Consider the following 20,359-nt stretch of genomic DNA (forward strand, 5'->3'; position numbering starts at 1 on the left):
AATTTAAGAATAAGTAGTATAGAAAACCCACCAGATTATATTTTTGTTGTTGCTGTTATTCAACCCTTATCTTTCTAGAGCTGGGGGTTTTGCTATGAGGACAGATTTTAAACTGCCACTTTTTCCTCCTCTCAAAATTTGACTCAGGCCCAAGCTTCCTAGGTCTTCCTCGGCCTTAAGTTTTCTTATTGGCACAAAGTCAAATGTCTGTTTTTGACCTTACGTCTATGATATATAAAAAAAATTTATTTGAAGCAGCTTAATTCATATAACATTTAACTTCATCTACATACATATATGTTGCCATCTTATTTTTTAGCTAAAGACATATAACTTCATTCAAACAAAATATTCAAATACAAATTCTTTATACATTCTTTGACCAATAAATCTTCATTATTTCAATTAAGTGTATTTTTTTTTTAATTGTTGGCTTGTTGGGGCACCGGGATGACTCAGTTGGTTAAGCAGTTAAGTGTCTGCCTTTGGCTCAGGTCATGATCTCAGGGTCCTGGGATTGAGCCCTTTGTCCTAGGGCTCCCAGCTCAGCAAGGAGGCTGCTTCTCCCTCTCCCTCTGCCCTTCCCCCTGACTCATGCTCACGACTCTCTCTTGCAAACACACTCTCTCTCTCTTTTTCTCTCTCTCTCCAATAAATGAAAAAAATCCTTTAAAAAATTTTTTTGGCTTGTTGCCTCCCCCCCACCACCCTGCAAAAGTTTTTCATTCTTCAGATTCTAAGATCTCTGGATTTTAAATTTTGAATTTTGAAAAGTTATATCAGTAGCTTGTTTTGTTTTGTGTTCAGGCAGTGTTTGGCCTGTGTTCAAGCACCAATTTCCATGAACAGGTTTCTTCTGGTGAGGGCTCTCTGTCCCATTCAGTGTGGGACACTGCAGGACATTACTTCTTTTGGTGAGGACCCAAAACCGTTAGTGTTACACTGTCCTCTCCTAATCTACAGGGAAATAGTGATCATGCCACAGGAGCTTCTTCTTATTTCTAGACAAATGATAGAAGTCTTCCCGGCATCCCTAGAGGAGGGATGGCTTGTGGGATGTCATAGGAAAGTAGATACAATGCAAAGAACAACAGCAGAGATTGCAGAAGTTGACCTGGGCACTGACATCCCCAACAACCAGGTATCACTACTTTTTAATAATAGTTGACATTTTCCCCTTTAAAGTGCTAAAAGATATTACCTTTTGCCCTCAGGGATGCTATACAGATCCCCAAGATGATTCCCTTGAATTACCCTTCGTGTTTTTATTTTTTTGTTACTTTATCTATTTTTATCTTTATTTTTTTAGTAGGCTCCACACCCATTGTGAGCTTGAATTCACAACCCTGAGATCAAGACCCAAGATCAAGAGTCAGACACTCAACTGCCTGAGCCAATCAGGCACACCCCATCATGTTTTTAATGCTTTAGCAAAACTCTCTTAGATACCTATGAGAAAGGCAAGTAGGAATTTGTCCTTTCCAGATACCATGATTCCATCTGGCCACAGTCCAGGTTGAATGTAGGACCACCACGACATACAAAGCTGGGGAGACCCTTTAGTTTCATTGATGACCCCTGGGGTTAAAGAACAAGCCAGCTCTGACAGGATCCAACTACAGTTTGGCACCATTACTGATTAATTAAATTCTGAATGGATATTGAATGGGTTCCACTAAATGGTTTAAAAATGAATAGAAGAGGTGAGGTGCTTCCTTCCCAGTCCTTGAAACTGAACTAAGGAGCACAAATGGTAAATGAATCTAGACTCTAGACTAGGAAAACGAGTCACATAAAAGATCATTAAGAGCTGAAAAGGCTCTTAAAGATTAGATAGGCAGATAGACAAACTCAGTTAATGGTCTGACTCCAAAACAATAAAGCCTAGGCATCCCATACCACAAAAGGGACGTAGGGAGGAGACATAATAAGGAGGATAGAAAAGTGTCAGTGGTCTAAGCATTTGCTCACTCAGTCCTATCCCGCTGATCACCTCTGCCATTCTCAGGGTCTATGTTGTTCTAGATCTTATCAAAACCACATCAAATTATTGTGGAGGAAAAGGCTACATACTTAGAATTTAAAAATAGGTCCAGACTTTCTAAGAAGAACTACATTGCAAGAAGGAAGGAGAAGAGAACTCACCAGCTTATAACTAGGTGACCACCACACCCCTATTTTTTAACACATCAAAATGACAGGCTTTTCTTAAACACAAGTTCAACCTTAAACCCTTTCTGAGAATTGCTCTGTAATCAGCAGGGGAAAGGGTGCTTTATGACACTCAGGTAGGGGAGAGAAGAACTCATGACCCTCACAGAGGAGAATCAAAAGAACCTTTGATACTAAACAGAGAAAAGAAAAATGAACCTTGTAGTCATTAGTTACCGAACCTCAAAAAAGAGTTTTTGAAAGACAAGCCTTTGTCAAACCTTTGAAAGGAGGCACAATTGCTTGGGGTAAAACACCATGGATCTATCATTTTGGAAGACTTTATTCCTTTCTTTAATACTTGACAAGTAGGGCTGTTTTGTTTTGTTTTGTTTTGGTTTTTTCACCAAAATGTCATCTACCTAGCAGCAGGTCAGGTGGCTCTGGACAAAACCCCTGAATTCAAGGGAGATGGCAAGATGATCTGTGAGGTTCCTTCCCTTGCCAAGATTCTACAGATGCCACAGAAGTCATCAAATCCCAGAACAAGAAGGAATGAGAAGAGGGGAAATGTTGGGAGGGGGGATATACCTGACAGGGAGTCACAGCCCCAAACCACTGGTGGCTTGGCAACCTTACAGATGGGATCATCAGCAATTGGTATTTTCAATCTGTATCATTGCCTTCTTGTTGCCATTAATTTAGTGACCACAGTTCTTTTAAATGGGATGTATAGCCCGAGTTTTCTGTAGGGAACATGAGCCAGAGGAAGTGGGACACCAAAAGTTATGACGCCTCTGGAGTTCAGGAGCATCTGTCCCCACAGTTATGTTTTGAATATTCAAATGTCAGCAGTATTTTCCTATTGGTCTGCATCAATAAACAGACACTTACCTGAGGAACATCCTGGAACTCTGCTGGGCAAATCGCTGATGACACATGTTTTAGACAGGACAAAGGAGAAAAATGTCTCCATGCTTCAACCATGTGTCCTTCAAGCAGGCACTCAGAGGCTGGAATGGTAAAGCCCATTTCAGGACAATGTCATTGCTGCAGCCCTTGGCAGCTATTAAAATTCAGTTTTACCCTCAGTGGACACATTCTAAATGAATAAGACAACACAAAGCCCCATGCTCCCAGATCTCTACTATACTCAGCAATTTGGTAAAGAGGGGGCTTTTCAAAGATGAGAGAACCAAAATTATACATGTGACAGACTTCATTCTGACCTTCCTTGAACAAAATATTGACACAAGCCAAATCTCCCTTGTACAGTGCATGCAGCAAAATCTTGTTAATTCAGATTAAACAGAGAATCAGTGTAAAGAACCTTACTCTAAAATGTATCTGCATTATTTATAAGAAGAAATTCATGATTAAATTATTATCATGAAAAAAAATTTAAGTGTAATCAAATAAGGCTATTGAAGAAGTGGAGCTCCTTCCAAGCACAAGTGTAGCACCCAATATTTATGCAAATTTCAAATGATTTATTTTATTCATGAAAGCTAGTTCACATTGCCCTTTCTAGAGATAATCCTGTTTGGTTAATTCTTGTTTAGAAGTAATAAAACCAAAGTCTTTTCATAGGATGTAAATCATAATTTTCACTTCTGGAGACCAACTGTACATAAGAAGTACAAATTAAAGAGGCATCACCACAAAAATCGAACATTGTAATTTGTTGCATAGATTTTTGTATTTAGACTTATTGGAAATTATTTCTGTTGACCACAATCCTGCATTTTCTCCTTTTCCAGAAACACAGAGGTGTTGTCTGGTGAGTAGGAACAGAATGTACAAAGATTTGCTTCTTACCCCAAGAAAGTCTAATTCAGGCCAAGAATATACCATGACCAGGATATAATATAATAAATTCTCACATTTAACCTTGCTTCTATATAGCAACAATTTCAAAATGCTATTAGTGTAGAAAATATTAATTTCCATTTCACGGGTTTCACTTCAACATGTCATTATTTGAATCAGTTTACATAGATTACGTGTTCATTATATAGACCATATTTACTATGTTGGTCTCAAAACAGCCATATAAAATAGGTAGTCCCAGTTTACAGAGAAGAAAATTGAAGCTGAAGAAGTTAAAATATAGTCTAAGGGGGCACCTGGCTGGCTTAGTCTGAAGAGCATGAAACTTTTTATCTCAGTGTTATAAATTCAAGCCCTATACTGGGCAAGGAACCTACTTAAAATAAATAAATAAATAAAATATAGTCTAAGTAAAAGACAGATCTGGAATTCATATGCAACTACCTGAGTTTCACACTTATAATCTTAATTATTAAATGATTTCTATTTCTCTTAAATTCACAGTAAAGAACTATAAAATTAATAAATGCATATTTGATAAAGGTCTTAAATGAGTCATTTCATCTAATTTTCCCATACCCCATGCAGAAGTTTCTTCTTCAGTATATCTAAAAGAAAGAAAAATCAAGGCTTTATGAGATATTTCTGGTACTGAAGCTTTTGATTTTGGCTGCTAGTTCATTTCATCATTGGACAACTGTGATGGTTAAATAGATCTTCCTGACTCCAAGATGGCTTTATAAAAATCCTTCTGATCTCTTTTTCCTCTAAAATTCTATAGCAAACAAGAACAAGACATAAAAACTTATAACACCAATGAAACCAGAAAAATTGAATCCATAAACCCCAAACCGTAATGAATGAGGACTAGAACAAAAGACAGAATCGTAAATAATCGAACAGAAAAAGGATGCTTAACGGAAATGGGTTAGTGAGCTGAAGGAAAGGTAGCAGGAGAGTTAGAAACAAATAATTTTCCTGGTAGACTTTGAAAAGACTAAAGAATTTGAGGTTAATACTCAGCAAATAGAGGTACTATCAAAAGTAGTAGTAGGGGGGCGCCTGGGTGGCTCAGCGGGTTAAGCCGCTGCCTTCGGCTCAGGTCATGATCTCAGGGTCCTGGGATCGAGTCCCATATCGGGCTCTCTGCTCAGCAGGGAGCCTGCTTCCCTCTCTCTCTCTCTCTCTGCCTGCCTCTCTCTCTGTCAAATAAATAAATAAAATCTTTAAAAAAAAAAAAAAAAAAAAAAAGTAGTAGTAGGGCTGGGTTGTTTTGTTTTGTTGGGTTTTACTCTTTGTTTTTGTTTTTTTTTTAATATTTTATTTATTTATTTGATAGAGAGAGATCACAAGTAGGCAGAGAGGCAGGCAGAGAGAGAGGGAAGAAGCAGGCTCCCTGCCGAGCAGAGAGCCCGATGCGGGGCTCAATCCCAGGACCCTGAGATCATGACCTGAGCTGAAGGCAGAGGCCTTAACCCACTGAGCCACCCAGGCGCCCCACTCTTTGGTTTTTAATTAAGGGAGTGAACAGTCAAACCCAAGCGTCCACAATCCCACCTCACAAAGTAAAGTAACTTCTCTCCACCTTTTCAGGATACATAAGGATTGTTCTCTGGGGAAGCTTAACCAGAAAGACTCTCTGTTCACGGATATGAGGCCCAGAGGAGGAAGAAGGTGAGCAATAATGATAAAGGGGGAAAGAAGTTAAAGTTATTAGTCTCTAGATTTAAAAACCCATTAAGCATCCAATACAATAAATGAAAAAGATTCACATCAAATTTTATCATTGTGAAACTTCAGAAAAAAAGGGATAAAGAGGAGATTCTAAAGGTTCCACAAAGAGAAAAAAAGAAAAAAGGATCATACAAGAGATCAAGAATAAAAATGACTCCACTTTCAAGGAAAAAAAAACTGGAAACCTAAAAAAACAAGGGAATGAGCCTTTAAAAATTCAATAAATATGTCAAAAAAAAGTTTTATTAAAAAAGGGGGTTTGTTTGTTTGTTTACATTTTGTAAAAAAGTTTACATCTAGCCAAGCAATCAAGTAAGTATAATGGTAGCAAAAAAGGTATTTGAGACATACAAAGTCCCCCATAAATGCTTTCTCAGAAAGCCAGCATACAATATGTTTCAATAAATGAGGAAGTATAACATGAAAGAGGAAGAATGGGAATCAGGAAACAAGAGAGAAATAAAGGGAATTCCCAGGATGACATCAGGGGAAGTGCTAGGACCACAGCTGTGCAGCAAGCCAAGACTGTGCACCAAATTAGGCTATAGCAAGAAGTCAAGTCTCTGGGGATGTTTGTATGTGGGGGTAGTATCTCCAAGAAGATACTAGAATGTATAAATTGTCTGAGAGGTTTTACCTTGGACAAAATTGCTTAGCAAGGCATTTTACAGAACTTTTGTGCAGTTTGGGGAATACAGAGTACTCTCAATACTAAATAAATGAAAAGAAAAGGTAATCATTAACTCCAGGAAAAACTAAAAGTTACAAAAGAATGGAATTATATATAATCACCGTGCTTTACCCAATTTAGCAGTGAACATATTTCAACAATGAAAATATAGAATATTAATATGAGTTATATTTTATGAAGAAAATGAGGGAAATGGGGTATAGTTAAAATCTTGATTATTATGGGAAGACAGTAGGTAATGTCAAAAACTGACAAGCTGACAGGCAACAATCTAGGTGCCTTATTTATAAAGGAAAAAGTAAACCACAAAAGAAATAACCTGTGTTGGTTTAATATTACTATCCCTGGGGAACATGACAAGGTTGAAGAAACAGGGTGGAGAGAGGGACAAGGGATTATTGTTTCTTGTGATAAACTTTTTGTATTGGTATTAGAAATTAGACTTTATATTTTCTTATACCATTTGCATAAAAATTAAAATGTTATTTTCCAAAAAAAATCCTTACAACAGCTCAAAGGAAAATCACTGAGTTCTGGGGTATCTAAGTGGCTCAGTCAGTGAAGTGTCAGACTCTTGATTTTTTAGCTCAGGTTATGATCAAGCCCTGTGTCAGGCTCTGTGCTCAGTAGGGAGACGGATTGAGATTCTCTCTCTCCCACTCCCCTCTCCTTCTGCCTCACCCACTTCACTCACAACAATAAATAAATAAATCTTAAAAAAAAAAAAAGGTAAAATACTATTATTAATTTATTAAGTAAGACCCATAATAATAATACTATTATTATTAACTAATTAATTAAGGCCCAGTTCTTTGGGCCTCTACCATGCTACAGATGGGTTCTAGAGAGCTACAAGTTTGTGTGTTTTATTCATTTCAATAATAATTGAAAATGTATAAGTCTGTCCTGGATCACCTAGATAACTGGCATTTGGTGCCATCACTATCACGTGTGTATCTATCAACTTAGCTCGAAGTAGTGCAACTTTTTTTTAAGTTTTTATTTCAATTCCAGTTAGTTAACATATAGTGTAATATTAGTTTCAGGTGTATAATATTGTCACTCAGCACTTCCATACAACACCCTTGCTTACCACAAGTACACTCTTAATTCCCATCACTTATTTAACCCATCCCCCCACCTCCCCTCTGGTAACCATCAGTTTGGTTTCTACAATTAAGAGTCTGTTTCTTGGTTTGCCTCTCTCTTTCTTTCTCTCCCCCCACCCCCCGCTCTGTTCATGTGTTTTGCTTTATAAATTCCACATATGAGTGGAATCATATGGTATTTGTCTTTCACTGACTGACTTATTTCACTGAGCATCATACTTTCTAGCTCCATTCATGTCATTGCAAATAGTAAGATTTCATTTCTTTTTTGTGGCTGAGTAATATTCCATTCTTTTTAATATTTTTTTTCTCAGATCTAGGGTTAGGATTAGGGTTAGGGTTATGGCCAGGGTGAGAGTATTCAAGTAGCATTACTTTAATAATAGCAAGAAAGTAAGAAAGAGCTATAAATGATACATTCGTATCAAAGGAAGTCCAGTTGAAATGATAACAGGTAATGTGTATGAAAACTATGTAACCATGTGGATGGACCAAGTGTTGAAGAAATCAAGTCATTTCATAAGGCACACTCTAGAAGAGTATCATAAACTCAAGAGGACCAGCAGGCAGTACCATATTCATGTTGCAAGTAGCAATTTGGGTTCAGCAAATATTACCTGTCACATAAAAGTAATATTTATTTGAATAGTCCATATTTTTTTTGTTGGGCTTTTAAAATAATATATATTTAAAATTTGTATCATATAATAACTATAAGCAGAAGTTTATATCTATTTTTACATTAGTACATATTGATACAATGGATAATAAAATAACTTATTTCAATCATGGTAAGTTCTCTTTTTTGCTTTATTAATTTCAATATTAAATTATTCTGCTAATCCATACATTACTTAAATTTGAGAACGGACTTACTTTTTGTATTCACTGAGATATCTAACTATATCTGTTTAATGCACTCCAGTGTGCCACCCATTTGTGGCCCTCACCAAGGACACATTAATTTAGAAAGAAGTACTTTTTTCTCTCACCCATTTTAGTTTACCAACCCTATCATCAAATGATGCGTATTGTTGGGAACAGTTATCTATATATAACTTATACCTCCCCTGAACTCAGAGAAAGGTGTGAGAAATTGGGGATGGAATATTTTAGTTCTTCTTTACTACTGTAACAATTTACCATGAATCTAGCAGCTTTAAAACAACACAAATTTATTGTTTTACAGTTTTGGAGGTAAGAACTCCACAATGGGTTTCACTGAACTAGAATCAGGTGTCAGCAGAATTGCATTCCTTCTGGAGGATCTAGAGAATAATCCACTTTCTTCCTTCTCCTAGCTTCTAGAAATTTCCCAAATCCCTATTTCTGGCCCCACATCACTCTGACCTCTTTTGGAGTCCTTTTCTGACTCTGACCCTCCACTTCCCTCTTTTATCTTTAAGGACCCTTGTGATTACAACAGGGCCCACCCAGATAATTATGGATCATCCCTCATCTCAAGATCCTTGGTTTAATCACATATGCATAGTCTCAATGTCTCTTTCATCTTGTAAAGGAACATATTACCAGTTCCTGGGATTAGGATATGGACATCTCTCTGGTGGCATTATTCTGCATACCACAATGGGTGTCATTATGCCAAGCCAGTCCCAAGAGCAAGAAGTCTGATGGAGGACCCATGTTCTCTAGAAACAGAAGGAAAAGGGCATGGATGTAAGGTAAGAGAAAGGGGCATTTTAGGGTGAATGAAGAGAAGGTTCTTTTCCTGAGAAGGACTAAGGAGCAAATTGAAGACATAAGAGGGATGGAAAAACTTGGAAGAGCAGCTGGTGGAAAAGGCTCCAACTCAGGAAGAAAGAGTGACTACCTCCCCAGGGCTTATCTGCAATGTGAAGGCGGTAACATGCTTAAGGTGTGGGATGTGAGGCCAATTACACCAATTACCATGTTTCTGAAGATGCCACCAAACCCAGCCCCAAGAGAGCCACCTCGACTAGTATTTCAAACTTTACAAACAAACCGAAGACATCAGAATTCAAGTAGTTCTCCCACCTCCTTTTTGTTATGCCATTGGATTCTCCCCTGCCAAGATTCCTATGAGAAATCTGATGCTAATTAGACTTGCATAAGAAGAGAAAAAAAAGAAGATGAATCATGGACCACACTGGAAATAAACTAAGAAATAAGAAAATATGATCTCTGCCCAAAAGAACAGTGAAAAATTATACTTACAGAGGAGCCTATAGTGAGAGTTTTAATTTTTTAAAGGACAAAACATGGAGAGTCTGATATGATCTACCAGCTGCTTCTCTTTGCTCAGATACTTGCCCAGGAGGCAGCTACTGAAAGTTGGTGTATTTCTCTCTTGCTGTGTCATACACTGTTCCTTTCCTTCCCCACCCCCTCCCTGCTCTCCTGTCGCTTTGGTGCCTGTGAGTGTGTGTGTCGTTTCTCTCTCCTGAGTTAAGAACACAGCTGCCTGCCGTTCTCCGGCTGGCTGTCGCAGCTTCTCTGACTAGCTTTTCGCAGCCTCCTGCCTCTCCTCTTTCCGCTTAGCTCCTTGTCTTCTGGTAAGTGTGACAAACACTCCTCCAAGCCCTGTAAGAAGTTGCAGGGTGCGGTTTGTGGTGTTCGAAACTTGCAACTTTGAGATTGCCCGTGAACTGTGCAAGAACTTTCCATTGTTTTATTTATAATTGAAATGTGTTACTCAGGAAGGTATGTGGGTGATAATCTGCTGGATTCCCCATACAAGTGAAAAATTCTCAAAGAAGGAAAAAAAAAAGCAATAAAGTGTATTAAGAAGATAAAATTTAGAAATAATTTCTTGCTGTTAATTAATTAATATGGTAAGGAACAATTTAAAAGTAGCGGAATTCTTTGACTTTTTTTTTTTTCCTTTTTGTTGTTTTATCTTGAGGCTACTTTTAGGAATTGAACTGTCTTGTGGTTTACAAAGATTCAGTTATTCTGTTTTAAAGTAAATGTGGGCTATGAGTTTAAAGGATATCCATGGAATTAATATTAAAAACACCATTGGCTGTGGCCTCTGAGGAATGAAGAATAAATCAAATACAACCCAACTTTTGCAATTAGACTAGCCATACTAAAACTCCTGTGGAAAGTCAGTTTTAAATTCATTGCTTTGAAGTTGGGTTGACTTTAGATTTTATTCCATCCTCAGAAGCCTCCCTAACACTTTAAAACCCACATATGTATTTAAGCCAGTACATGTTTACTGCTTTTAGTTTTGATTTTAAAAGGATTCTCTTCCCTTGATTCGCAAAGAAGAAGGGCTAAATGCCATGGCTCCTTTTAGAAGAGCTTAAAATAACTTCTGACTGGACAGCAGGTGCCATGTATCTTTCTCCGATTTAGGGGAGGGTAAGTTATATATAGATGAGTGTACCCAGCAAGTAGGGGTCAGGATAAGGAAATGCCAGTGACGGAAACAATAAGGCTGTTTACTGCATCGTTTCATCATAAAGTTGGTGCATTCAAGTGGCCAAGAGAAAAAAGTACTTCCTTCAAAGTGAATGAGTACTTAAGTGGGCGGCCTAGGACTATAGGTTGAATTTTCCGTTCTTGTTGGAGTCCAAGCACTTGACAGCGCCTGCCCTGAAACAAAAGAGGAAGCTATGCAGTATGGGGAACAGTATGTTTTGTTTCTCCTCTCAGGCCACTACAACAGCAAAACCTGTGCATCATATTTTTATGCTGTTAATTAGCAGCATGACCATTAAGCACCATTTACAAATAAAATGCACCATCACTTAAAGGCCTAGGTCAACTCTATTGCAACCCGAGAAATGGAGATAGCCAGAAATCCTGAAATTCTTTGACTCAGCGTGGTCTTCAGCCCCTATTTTCAAAGAGGCCATATTATATGGGTTATTTCTCAAGTTCATTCCCTCCCTATTCATTAAACATTGCTATTTCTTAAAAATTACAGTTATCCTAGAGCTTCTTGACTGAGAAAAAAAAAAGAGTTGTAATCTTTTTCTTTTCCTAAAAGAAATTCAGTTTTTATATTGGAACAAAAAAGTATTATAGAAATTCAATAAATTATTATCTTGACCATCACCATGGTTCCAAACTAGTTTGTTGGTTAATTATTCCCTTCCTCCATTCTCCATTTTATTCCAAAAATGAAGCTAGTTTGAACCTCAGAAAACATATTTTATTGACGGATAATTATGTGTTGCTTATTTGAAAAAAGGAAAATACTTGAAAAACAAGAAAGTATTTCCTGTATATAGTATAATAATTCATTTATATCAATGTACTCATATTTATCAAATCTTCACTTATGAATTAGAATAGAGTTTAGGACTGCTGTTGTTATGAGTGCTTTTAGTAAGCTCTGTGGCTCTTGTATTAAATGTTTTAACTTTGAAATAAAATAACACCACTTTAAACATTTTAAACACCACTTTAAACATTTAAGACATCTCTGTACTTACAATGACCATAAGTCTACATAGAATAATGTAAGAGAGGGGTAACACAAGTTGGCTTAAGCAATATGATAAATATAAAATGAAAAACAATATCTTGAATTATTCCATTAATGTCAGTGAAAGGAATTTCTACTGGAATTAAAGACCAAAACCAAAAATGTGCTAATAGTGTGAATTGCTTTGGAAAAATGTCTCCCACTGTTTCTACCTAACTAATTGCAACATCAAGGGTTTGTGAAAGTACATTCATTTTATGTTAGAAATTATAATTAGTAGGTGGCTTTTGGGAATATCCATACCTTTTACATTTAACTGCGTTAACTATATAAAACTTGACTATGCTTACCACTAGATACTATTCCCAGTATGGAGGTGAATCACTCTGTACAGCTCTCAGGAGAACCCCAGTCAACACCTCCAGGGGACAGTTCATCATTACTGAGTCAAAATGGCCTGGAGAAGCAAGATGATAAGGATTCCTCAACCACACTCCAAACAACGGAGGATAAGGCAGGTGTGCAGTCTGAACAGGGAGTTCAAGATATCTCTGAGGAACTAAATCGACAACTGGAAGACATCATTAACACCTATGGGTCTGCTACTGAAAAAGAGGGTCCCGCCAAGGCAAAGGAGCCACCTGAGAACATAGAACCACTGGACAATGAGGATTTGGACGGTGATGAGGCCACTGAAGAGACGGAGAGAGAACACTTGTCTTCTGGAGAACCAACCACAACCAAAGAGCCTGTCAGCAATAAAGAGCAAAAATTGGAAAAGAAAATCCTTAAAGGACTAGGCAAGTAGTTATGTTCTAATGCATGACTTTCCTTTGATAATTCCTTCATCAGGAAGGGGCACTTCCTCCAACCTTTACTAAAAGCCGCATCTCATTTTTGGATTACTGTAACAGCTTCCTGTAGGGTCTCCCTACACTTCCTTTGCTATACTTGGTGCTTAGCCGCATCCTCTCAAAAGAGAAGTGAACTTTTGAACATGTTACTCACCTACCCTGTTTCCCCAGTGGTTTCTCACTGTTCTTAGGACAAAGACTAAAATTCTTAACATGGTCTCTCAGGCCCTAATGGTCTAACCCAAATTAGTCTCCCTAGCTTTACCTCCCATCACTCTACACAGCATCTGCTTCCTGGACTCTCTGCCCCTATCACCACCACCACTATTACTGACTAATGGCTAATCATTCTTATCTTCTCTATCAGTGGTTTGAACATAGCATGCTTTATCCACAAAGCCCACATATATCCTATTTTCTCTACCTAGAAATCCCTACATGTTCAGCCCTTTGGGCACTTAACTTAGCATTTAGTTCACAATTCAAGTGGCATTTTCTTAGCCCAACTCTAGATAAGGTCTTCTTGTTTTCCATTTCTATTGTATCTTTTATCTTTCCTTCTGAGCATTTAGCAGTATATGAGAATGTTACTTTTTGTGATATTTGCTTAATGCATGTCTTCCCTTTCCCTAGCTTGTTTTAGCTCAAGAACAGGGACTGTGTGTGTATTCAGACATCACTGAATGCCTAGTGTTTAAGATAGTGGATGACACATGCCAGGTGATCAATAAATATTTGTTATAAGGATGAACGAACAAGTAAATGAAAGGGAAATTGCTTAAAGCAAAGCTAGTAGAATCTGGATTTAAACAAAATATAAATATAGAGATTGTTTATATCTAAAATGATTACCAGATTGCTGAGTTGTATGTTCTATTACTATATAAAATATTTTTTATTTCACAAAACTCTTCAAAAGGTATCAATTATAGAATGTCAAAAATTGCACAAAATATTTTTATTCTCATTAGTTTATTGATTCAGCAAATATGTATTAATACCTCATCTTTATGAGGTACTGTACTAAGTAAACAAAGGTGAATAAGTCATCAAGACCCTTTGGTTAAGGAGCTCTAAGCATGGAGAGAAAAACCTTGTTTTTCTAATTGTAATTGTAATCTAATATGTTTTATAGGATACTGCTAAGAACAGGCATGGGAAAATTTTAGGTGACCATGTGGGATTTTACACCAAAAATGGCTGTGAAAGAAAGATGAGTTAATTTATTTGCTAGGTTGAAAGCATGTTACTGTACATAGGAGAACACCTCTGTCTGTCTTCCTTGGTGAATTTCACTGTGACACTCTGTACAAATACCACTTTCTATATGATACATTCCCAGACATGCTTAGTAAGGGTTAGCATCACCTTTCTTACTTCTCCATTAAATTTTATGCATCAATCATTTGTTTATATACCTGCCTCCCAAGGGAGGCAGAAAATCTATCGGGGGCAGCTATAATGTCTTACTCATTTCTTGAAGATAGTGTGGCAAAGTGAAAGGTCATGGGCGCTGGAGTCAGAACTGGGTTTAGATTCCAATAACCAGGTATCTATAAATCCCAAAATATGTCTGCTGGCATGGGATATCACTACCTTACTTAAAACCCATTGTGGGCAATGTTTTCAAGAAGGGCTAAAAGACACATTTAAATAGGACATTTGACTCACCCAACATAAAGAATAAAATAACCCAAATAATACTTTAAAAATATCTACCAAGTTGCAAAGTGCAAGACTGGAATCACTCAAGGGTACTGGATATTTGGGAAAGAGAATGAAGTTGCTCTATGTTCAAAAGCTGTTTTTCCTTATCTAGCCAAGGCATTTCAGAAACGTCCCTTTGTATTAGCCATCACTAAACTTCCCATAAGACAGTACAAAATCACATCATGGAAGGTTATGATTTCAAGTGTTCCTCATGGAAAATTCTTTTTGCTTTATCACTTTATAATTATTTCTACAGAGGAATATGTATGTGTTGTATTGAGAGGACATGAAGAAAAGTAGGGGTAAAATTAAAGATGACCAACTGTGGTTTCTTCTCTGTCTTCCCTGAGTTATTTCAAAATCTATAGTGATTATTTAATTACCCGATTATCAAAAGAACAGTAGAGAAAGAAAACATTCCACAACTCTAATTCCACCACTCTCTCCAAGTTACCAGATTTCAACTGAATGTTTGATCAGAACCAATGTTTGCGAAGCCAGTGCCCACTTGTGTCCACCCTAACTACATGTGTCTCTGAACACCATTGGAATATTCTTCTAGGCACTGTAATGTTTCAGCTACATTATGGCTTAAACATTTTTAGGCTGATCAAAATATATAACCACCATTTTAAACATGATTTCAGCTACCTATAAGTAAGTAGCTTTAACAGACTTCCTAGCTGTTGATCGTCTAGACCAGTAGTTTTCAAACTTAACTGTGCATTAGAACCAAATACAGAATTTATGAAAAATGCTGTTCCTGAGCACAGAAATTCAGAATTGGGAGGATTTGAGTGGAACTAAAGCACCAGGGGCAATTTTTATATATACTGCCGAAACAATGATTCTTCTGTTTCAGAAAGTTCTTCTTCCACCCTTTTGAAGAAAAAGTGAAGTGCTGACGGTGGTCTTCTTTAGAATCTATTAAATCATTTTACCAGAACCTGAAAATATATCCTTAGATTTTGCTTAGCTACTTGATCAAAGATGAGTCTTCCATTATTTCATGTTTATCCGATAATATCTGCTTTATTGATATTTTTGAGATGATGAAACATTCTGGCTCTCTAACCTAAAATTCTCCATAGTATATACTTTGGCATATTTGAGATTTCACAAAAAGTTAAAGATTATTTACTGCCACAATTCTTTGACTTTTTCTATATACAATGAAAATCTTCACTATAGATGGGCATAGTTTACAATATTTTCTGGACTAATTGGACCAAAGAGATCCTTCTTTCACAGAACACCTTTGATTATTTGGGAAATGTCTCTACAACCCAAGTACCCAGGACTTGTTTTTCCCTGAGAGATTTCATATGCTCCCCACAATCAACACACTGTACACCAAAGCAGTTAGAAGAATGTTTTTAAATCTCTTTAGTGGATAGAGCCATTTTCCCCTTGGCATCTGAACTGAAAGAGACAAAAACAGAGACACGTCTTAAGTAACTGACACGTCTTAAGTATCTCCCTCACCGCTCCCACCCCACCCTCCAGACTCACAGATTCTTATTAATCACTTCTCTGCCAATAGTACGTGGGCCGCACAAGCACCACATAGTAATAAGCACAGAACAATGATAAAATATAATATACTTTCTGATATTCCGGTTGATAACCGATTGAGTAGGAAATCAGAGGTTTGAAGCATAAGCCTGGGAAGAAAACAAAGCTGATCCACAGGTCCAGTCTGAGTTCAGAATACATCTAGTCAACCCACTAATTTTATAGACAGGGAAATTGAAGCTTAGAGAGTTTAAGAGTCTACAAAAAAAAGGTTACTCAACTAGTTGATGTGATTGTGAGATGAGTCATAAAGGAAGCAAGGGGGCAGAACTGAAGTCACTAATATTGCAGGACTGAAGATACATACAAAGTAATTGGTATATTGGTTAAGGAGCATTTACCATAGCTCAGTTAATGGTTTTGCCTTCAGTTACAGGTGACTTTCAGTTGTACCTACTGAGGAGCTTGACTAAGATGGTGGATTCCAAAATGTCTTTAGAAAACCATTTGCTTACTCTTCCTTAGAAAGGGTACCTTCCCAGATGATTTGTTTCATCCATTTTTAGCTTGATTTCTAGTTTCACTGCAAAAGGGGAATAAACTGTTGCCTTAATACAACTGCTAAACTTTTGGAAGAGATAGTAGGAGACCAGAAGAATTCAGGGAAAAGAGGAATCAACAGAGATGGCAAGGTTCGTGAGTAGATTCACAGGGAAGTTAGATTTTAGACCAGGTCCTAAACAGAGAGAGAGATTTAAAGAAATAGGTCAGTTGGGACAGAAGAATATAACTTGAGCAAAGTAATTAGCACTCTCTTCTGATCAGAATTAGGAATAGATGTATTGATTTCTTGCTGTTCTTCCTGGTATTTTTCTTTTTCATTATAAAGTTTTGTTTTATTTTGTTTTCCCTGGAATAATCTCTTCATTTTTAGACTCTTAAAGGGTTTTTTTTCCTTTTAAGAAAGTTTTCTTTATAGTTAGAGTCAAGAAATTACTAATAATTCAAACATATCATCAACTGACCTAATAAGAAGTCCAGGTCCACTCCCCAACTGGGTGAGAGGCAAAAGTTCCAAGTACATAAAAAAAAAACAAAAAACAAGGTGACTAAAACACAAAAGATATAAAATGTTGGTCAAATAAAAACAGTGTAACTAGAAAATACAGAGTAGGCAGTATTTTCAAAACTGATAAGCCATTAAAACAAAGCAAAACAAACAAAAACCAGACTATGAGAAGTAACAATGAGGGATAAGAGAATCCTGATAAGTTTTAGAAGTCTGTTGTTTTTTTCCCCAAAACATTTTGGAAAGACAAATATACCATCCAAACATTGTTAATTTTATTGTTGTCTAAATCAAGATAAAAATGGTTAAATTTATTCCAGTCATGGAATCAACAAATCTTAAATGCTAAACTCAGAACCTATTTAGTCAACTTAATAATTTTATAGAGAGGAAAATTTAGGCCTAGAGAGTTGAAGAGTCTATAAAAAGGGTTACTGTGTCAACCAGTCAGTGACACAGTCTGTTTTAGAACCCAGAGTCTAGTCCTTATCCTTAGTCCAGTGTGAATTTAAATACACTGTCCTTATAATCAACATACACAAATCTTATTTCTCTCAAAAGATATCTATAGATACTCAGAAATTATTTGTATCAGAGTCACTATTTTTAAATTATGTTAGAAAACATAATTAACATTGAAATTTGAATCTGGGTCTAACATTTGAAACAGAATATTCATGATCTTTTCTAGCTTTAAGATTCTGCCATAACACATAGAAAGCAGGGAGGGAGAAGAAAGACACACTTGTGTGTCCAAGACCAAATTTTAACCCCAAATTTCTAGAAGATAATTTTGGTAGAGAAAAAGTCAGGGTTTAAACACTTATCAAATCTGCATAAACTTAGTATAAATAGTTACCACTATGCCAAAAGTTTAAGAAAAATTCCCATCCTCATTTATATAGCTGACTTCATTATCTCAATTTAAGTGTTTTAATTTCTTTGATATAAAAATCTTTCCTTTGTAGTATAATACTCCCTTGGTCTACAACTGTGCCTTTGGCCATAGCCACGTGTGAGTGTGACACAGCCGTTCTTGTTGCTCATGTGGCCCTACCCCCTTGTAGACTTACTACTCAACTGAGTGTTTTGTGGAGGGAGGGCCATATACCCTTCATGTGCCTTCCCCATTTTCAATGGGGACTTCAGGTCTGTCCCTCACTTTTTTTTAATGACTAATCTCACAATCACACTGCTTCAGAATGACACACTGGGGGAAAGACAGGTCACTTGTTCCTAATAAAATGTCTCTGACAAAAAGTCAGTTTGTCTCTCGTGTCTGACAATATCACCAAATGATCTCATTTCTGTGGAATTGTAATTACAGCCTCTAATAGAAAGATGAGCAATCCCTTTCCTAGTTCTCTTCTCCATGATAATACCACACAGCATTCTAGTCTGGCAAACCAATGGAAGCCTAAAAATTAAACTCCCTGATGTCACAAATTTATTCATTCTGTGCATGCCTATCTCCAAGTTTCTGGATATTTGTGTAGTTTTTGTTGAAGGGCAAAATAAGTTTTGAAGGATAAATTGATGCTTCTGAATGTTGACCTTTTAGGCAAAATAACAGGATGTGAGAGCAGAAAGATCTCCATGAGGGTGCCCTAAACAAAACCCTCTTCTCATGGTTAAAGAAAATAAAAAGTTAAAATACTTGGTGTGGAGAGAAAAAGAGACTTATTGTACTCACTCAAATGTTTCTATCTCCCTCAAATGAGACACATAATGGTTTTATGTGACCATAATCATACTGAGAGGTTTCCTAAGCATATATTCAATGGCAGAGGTGAGAGTAAGATCTGTCATTCACAAAGTCAATCACAGAGTTGTCTTCAGGACAGTCTTCATTTAATTCACCTGCTACTAATGTGCACATGTTGGCTTTGCTTTGTTCCACTATTACCGACATTTACTGAGAGCTTGCCATGGACCAAACATGATCTCAGTTCTGGGCCAAATCTGATCCACAGCAATCTCTTTCCTCCAATAGATGGCACTCACTCAGGACAACAGTCTTCATGTGGCCCCTTTCCCAGACTGAAGACAAGGGGAAGGGATGTCCCGACCAATGCACATCTCTCCTGGTTGCTTAAGAACGAACTCTGAGGGCGCCTGGGTGGCTCAGTGGGTTAAGCCGCTGCCTTCAGCTCAGGTCATGATCTCAGGGTCCTGGGATCGAGTCCCGCATCGGGCTCTCTGCTCAGCAGGGAGCCTGCTTCCCTCTCTCTCTCTGCCTGCCTCTCCGTCTACTTGTGATTTCTCTCTGTCAAATAAATAAATAAAATCTTTAAAAAAAAAAAAAAAAAAAAAAGAACGAACTCTGAGCACAGGCACAGGGGAGATGGGGCAGCAGTGATGACCAGTTTAAACTTGGCTCAATATGTCATAGGCCATAATTGGAAAGCTGGTGGGATGCCTCTCACACCCACCTTCTCCCGGTCTTAGGCCTTAGGTCTCTAATCTGAACTGACTCACTGGGCAGAGATGGACAAAACCAGCTGTTAGCAATGAGGTCATGTTTTTTAAGAAAAAGTTTCCTTTTATTTCTCTGAGTTTCCTGGCATCCAAATTCCACATGGGAATGAAGTGATTTAGAGCAAGTCGACAAACCTTGGATTCAAGCCTTGACTCTGCCAGTGTTAATTATGTAACTTTGGACTTTGCTGGGCCTTAGATTTTTAATCTATAAAATTAACCATTTGTCTGAATCTTCTTTAAAGTCCTTCTAGACCTAAAATTCTTTGATGCCATTAAAGTTAGCAGATATAGCAAATAAAAATACAGTATGCCAAGGAGAATTTGCACTTCAGTAAACAATGAAAAAAATTTTTAGTATAATCATGTCTCATGTCCTGTATTTCATCTGGCAAGCTTAATTTCATGCCTCTCCAGGATAAAAGCAAATACTCTAGCAAAAGGGAAATGCCTATTCTTGGGGAAAGGTTGTCAAAGTTGTTAATATTCTCACACAGATTTACATCAGGAAACATGGCCTCTACTGTGTGGATTGACCTTCCTATTCTAATTAGACAGACTGGCTGTCACTCTGTTCCACCTTGATCAGACAATTTGAAAAGACATCCTCAGGGGTACGTGCAGGCCCCAGGGTCCCTCTCCTCCCTTCCAACACTCAGCCCAATGGCTACTTTAAAACAAGATTTCCAGGCCCACAGAAAGGCAAATGGGGAGGCTGAGCTGAAGAAGACAAAAGGAAGAACAATGAGGAAAGAGAAGAATCTGAGATTCACCATCAAATAATCACGAACAGATGAG

The 20,359-nt window shown here is 37.3% G+C and overlaps 1 protein-coding gene across 1 annotated transcript in view; it reads left to right on the top strand.

Annotated features, from left to right (window-relative positions):
- Positions 1-9,895: 9,895 nt before the first annotated feature.
- The window catches only part of TXLNB (taxilin beta), a 64,556-nt gene continuing 54,092 nt past the window's right edge, over positions 9,896-20,359 (top strand). Inside the window, exons 1-2 of the mRNA XM_032339363.1 lie at positions 9,896-10,049; positions 12,292-12,735. Coding sequence (XP_032195254.1) covers positions 12,306-12,735 — 430 coding nt within the window. The 5' untranslated portion in view covers positions 9,896-10,049; positions 12,292-12,305. The remainder of the gene's footprint in view (positions 10,050-12,291; positions 12,736-20,359) is intronic.

This window comes from Mustela erminea, chromosome 4 (assembly GCF_009829155.1).
Source record: "Mustela erminea isolate mMusErm1 chromosome 4, mMusErm1.Pri, whole genome shotgun sequence".
Taxonomy (NCBI): domain Eukaryota; kingdom Metazoa; phylum Chordata; class Mammalia; order Carnivora; family Mustelidae; genus Mustela; species Mustela erminea.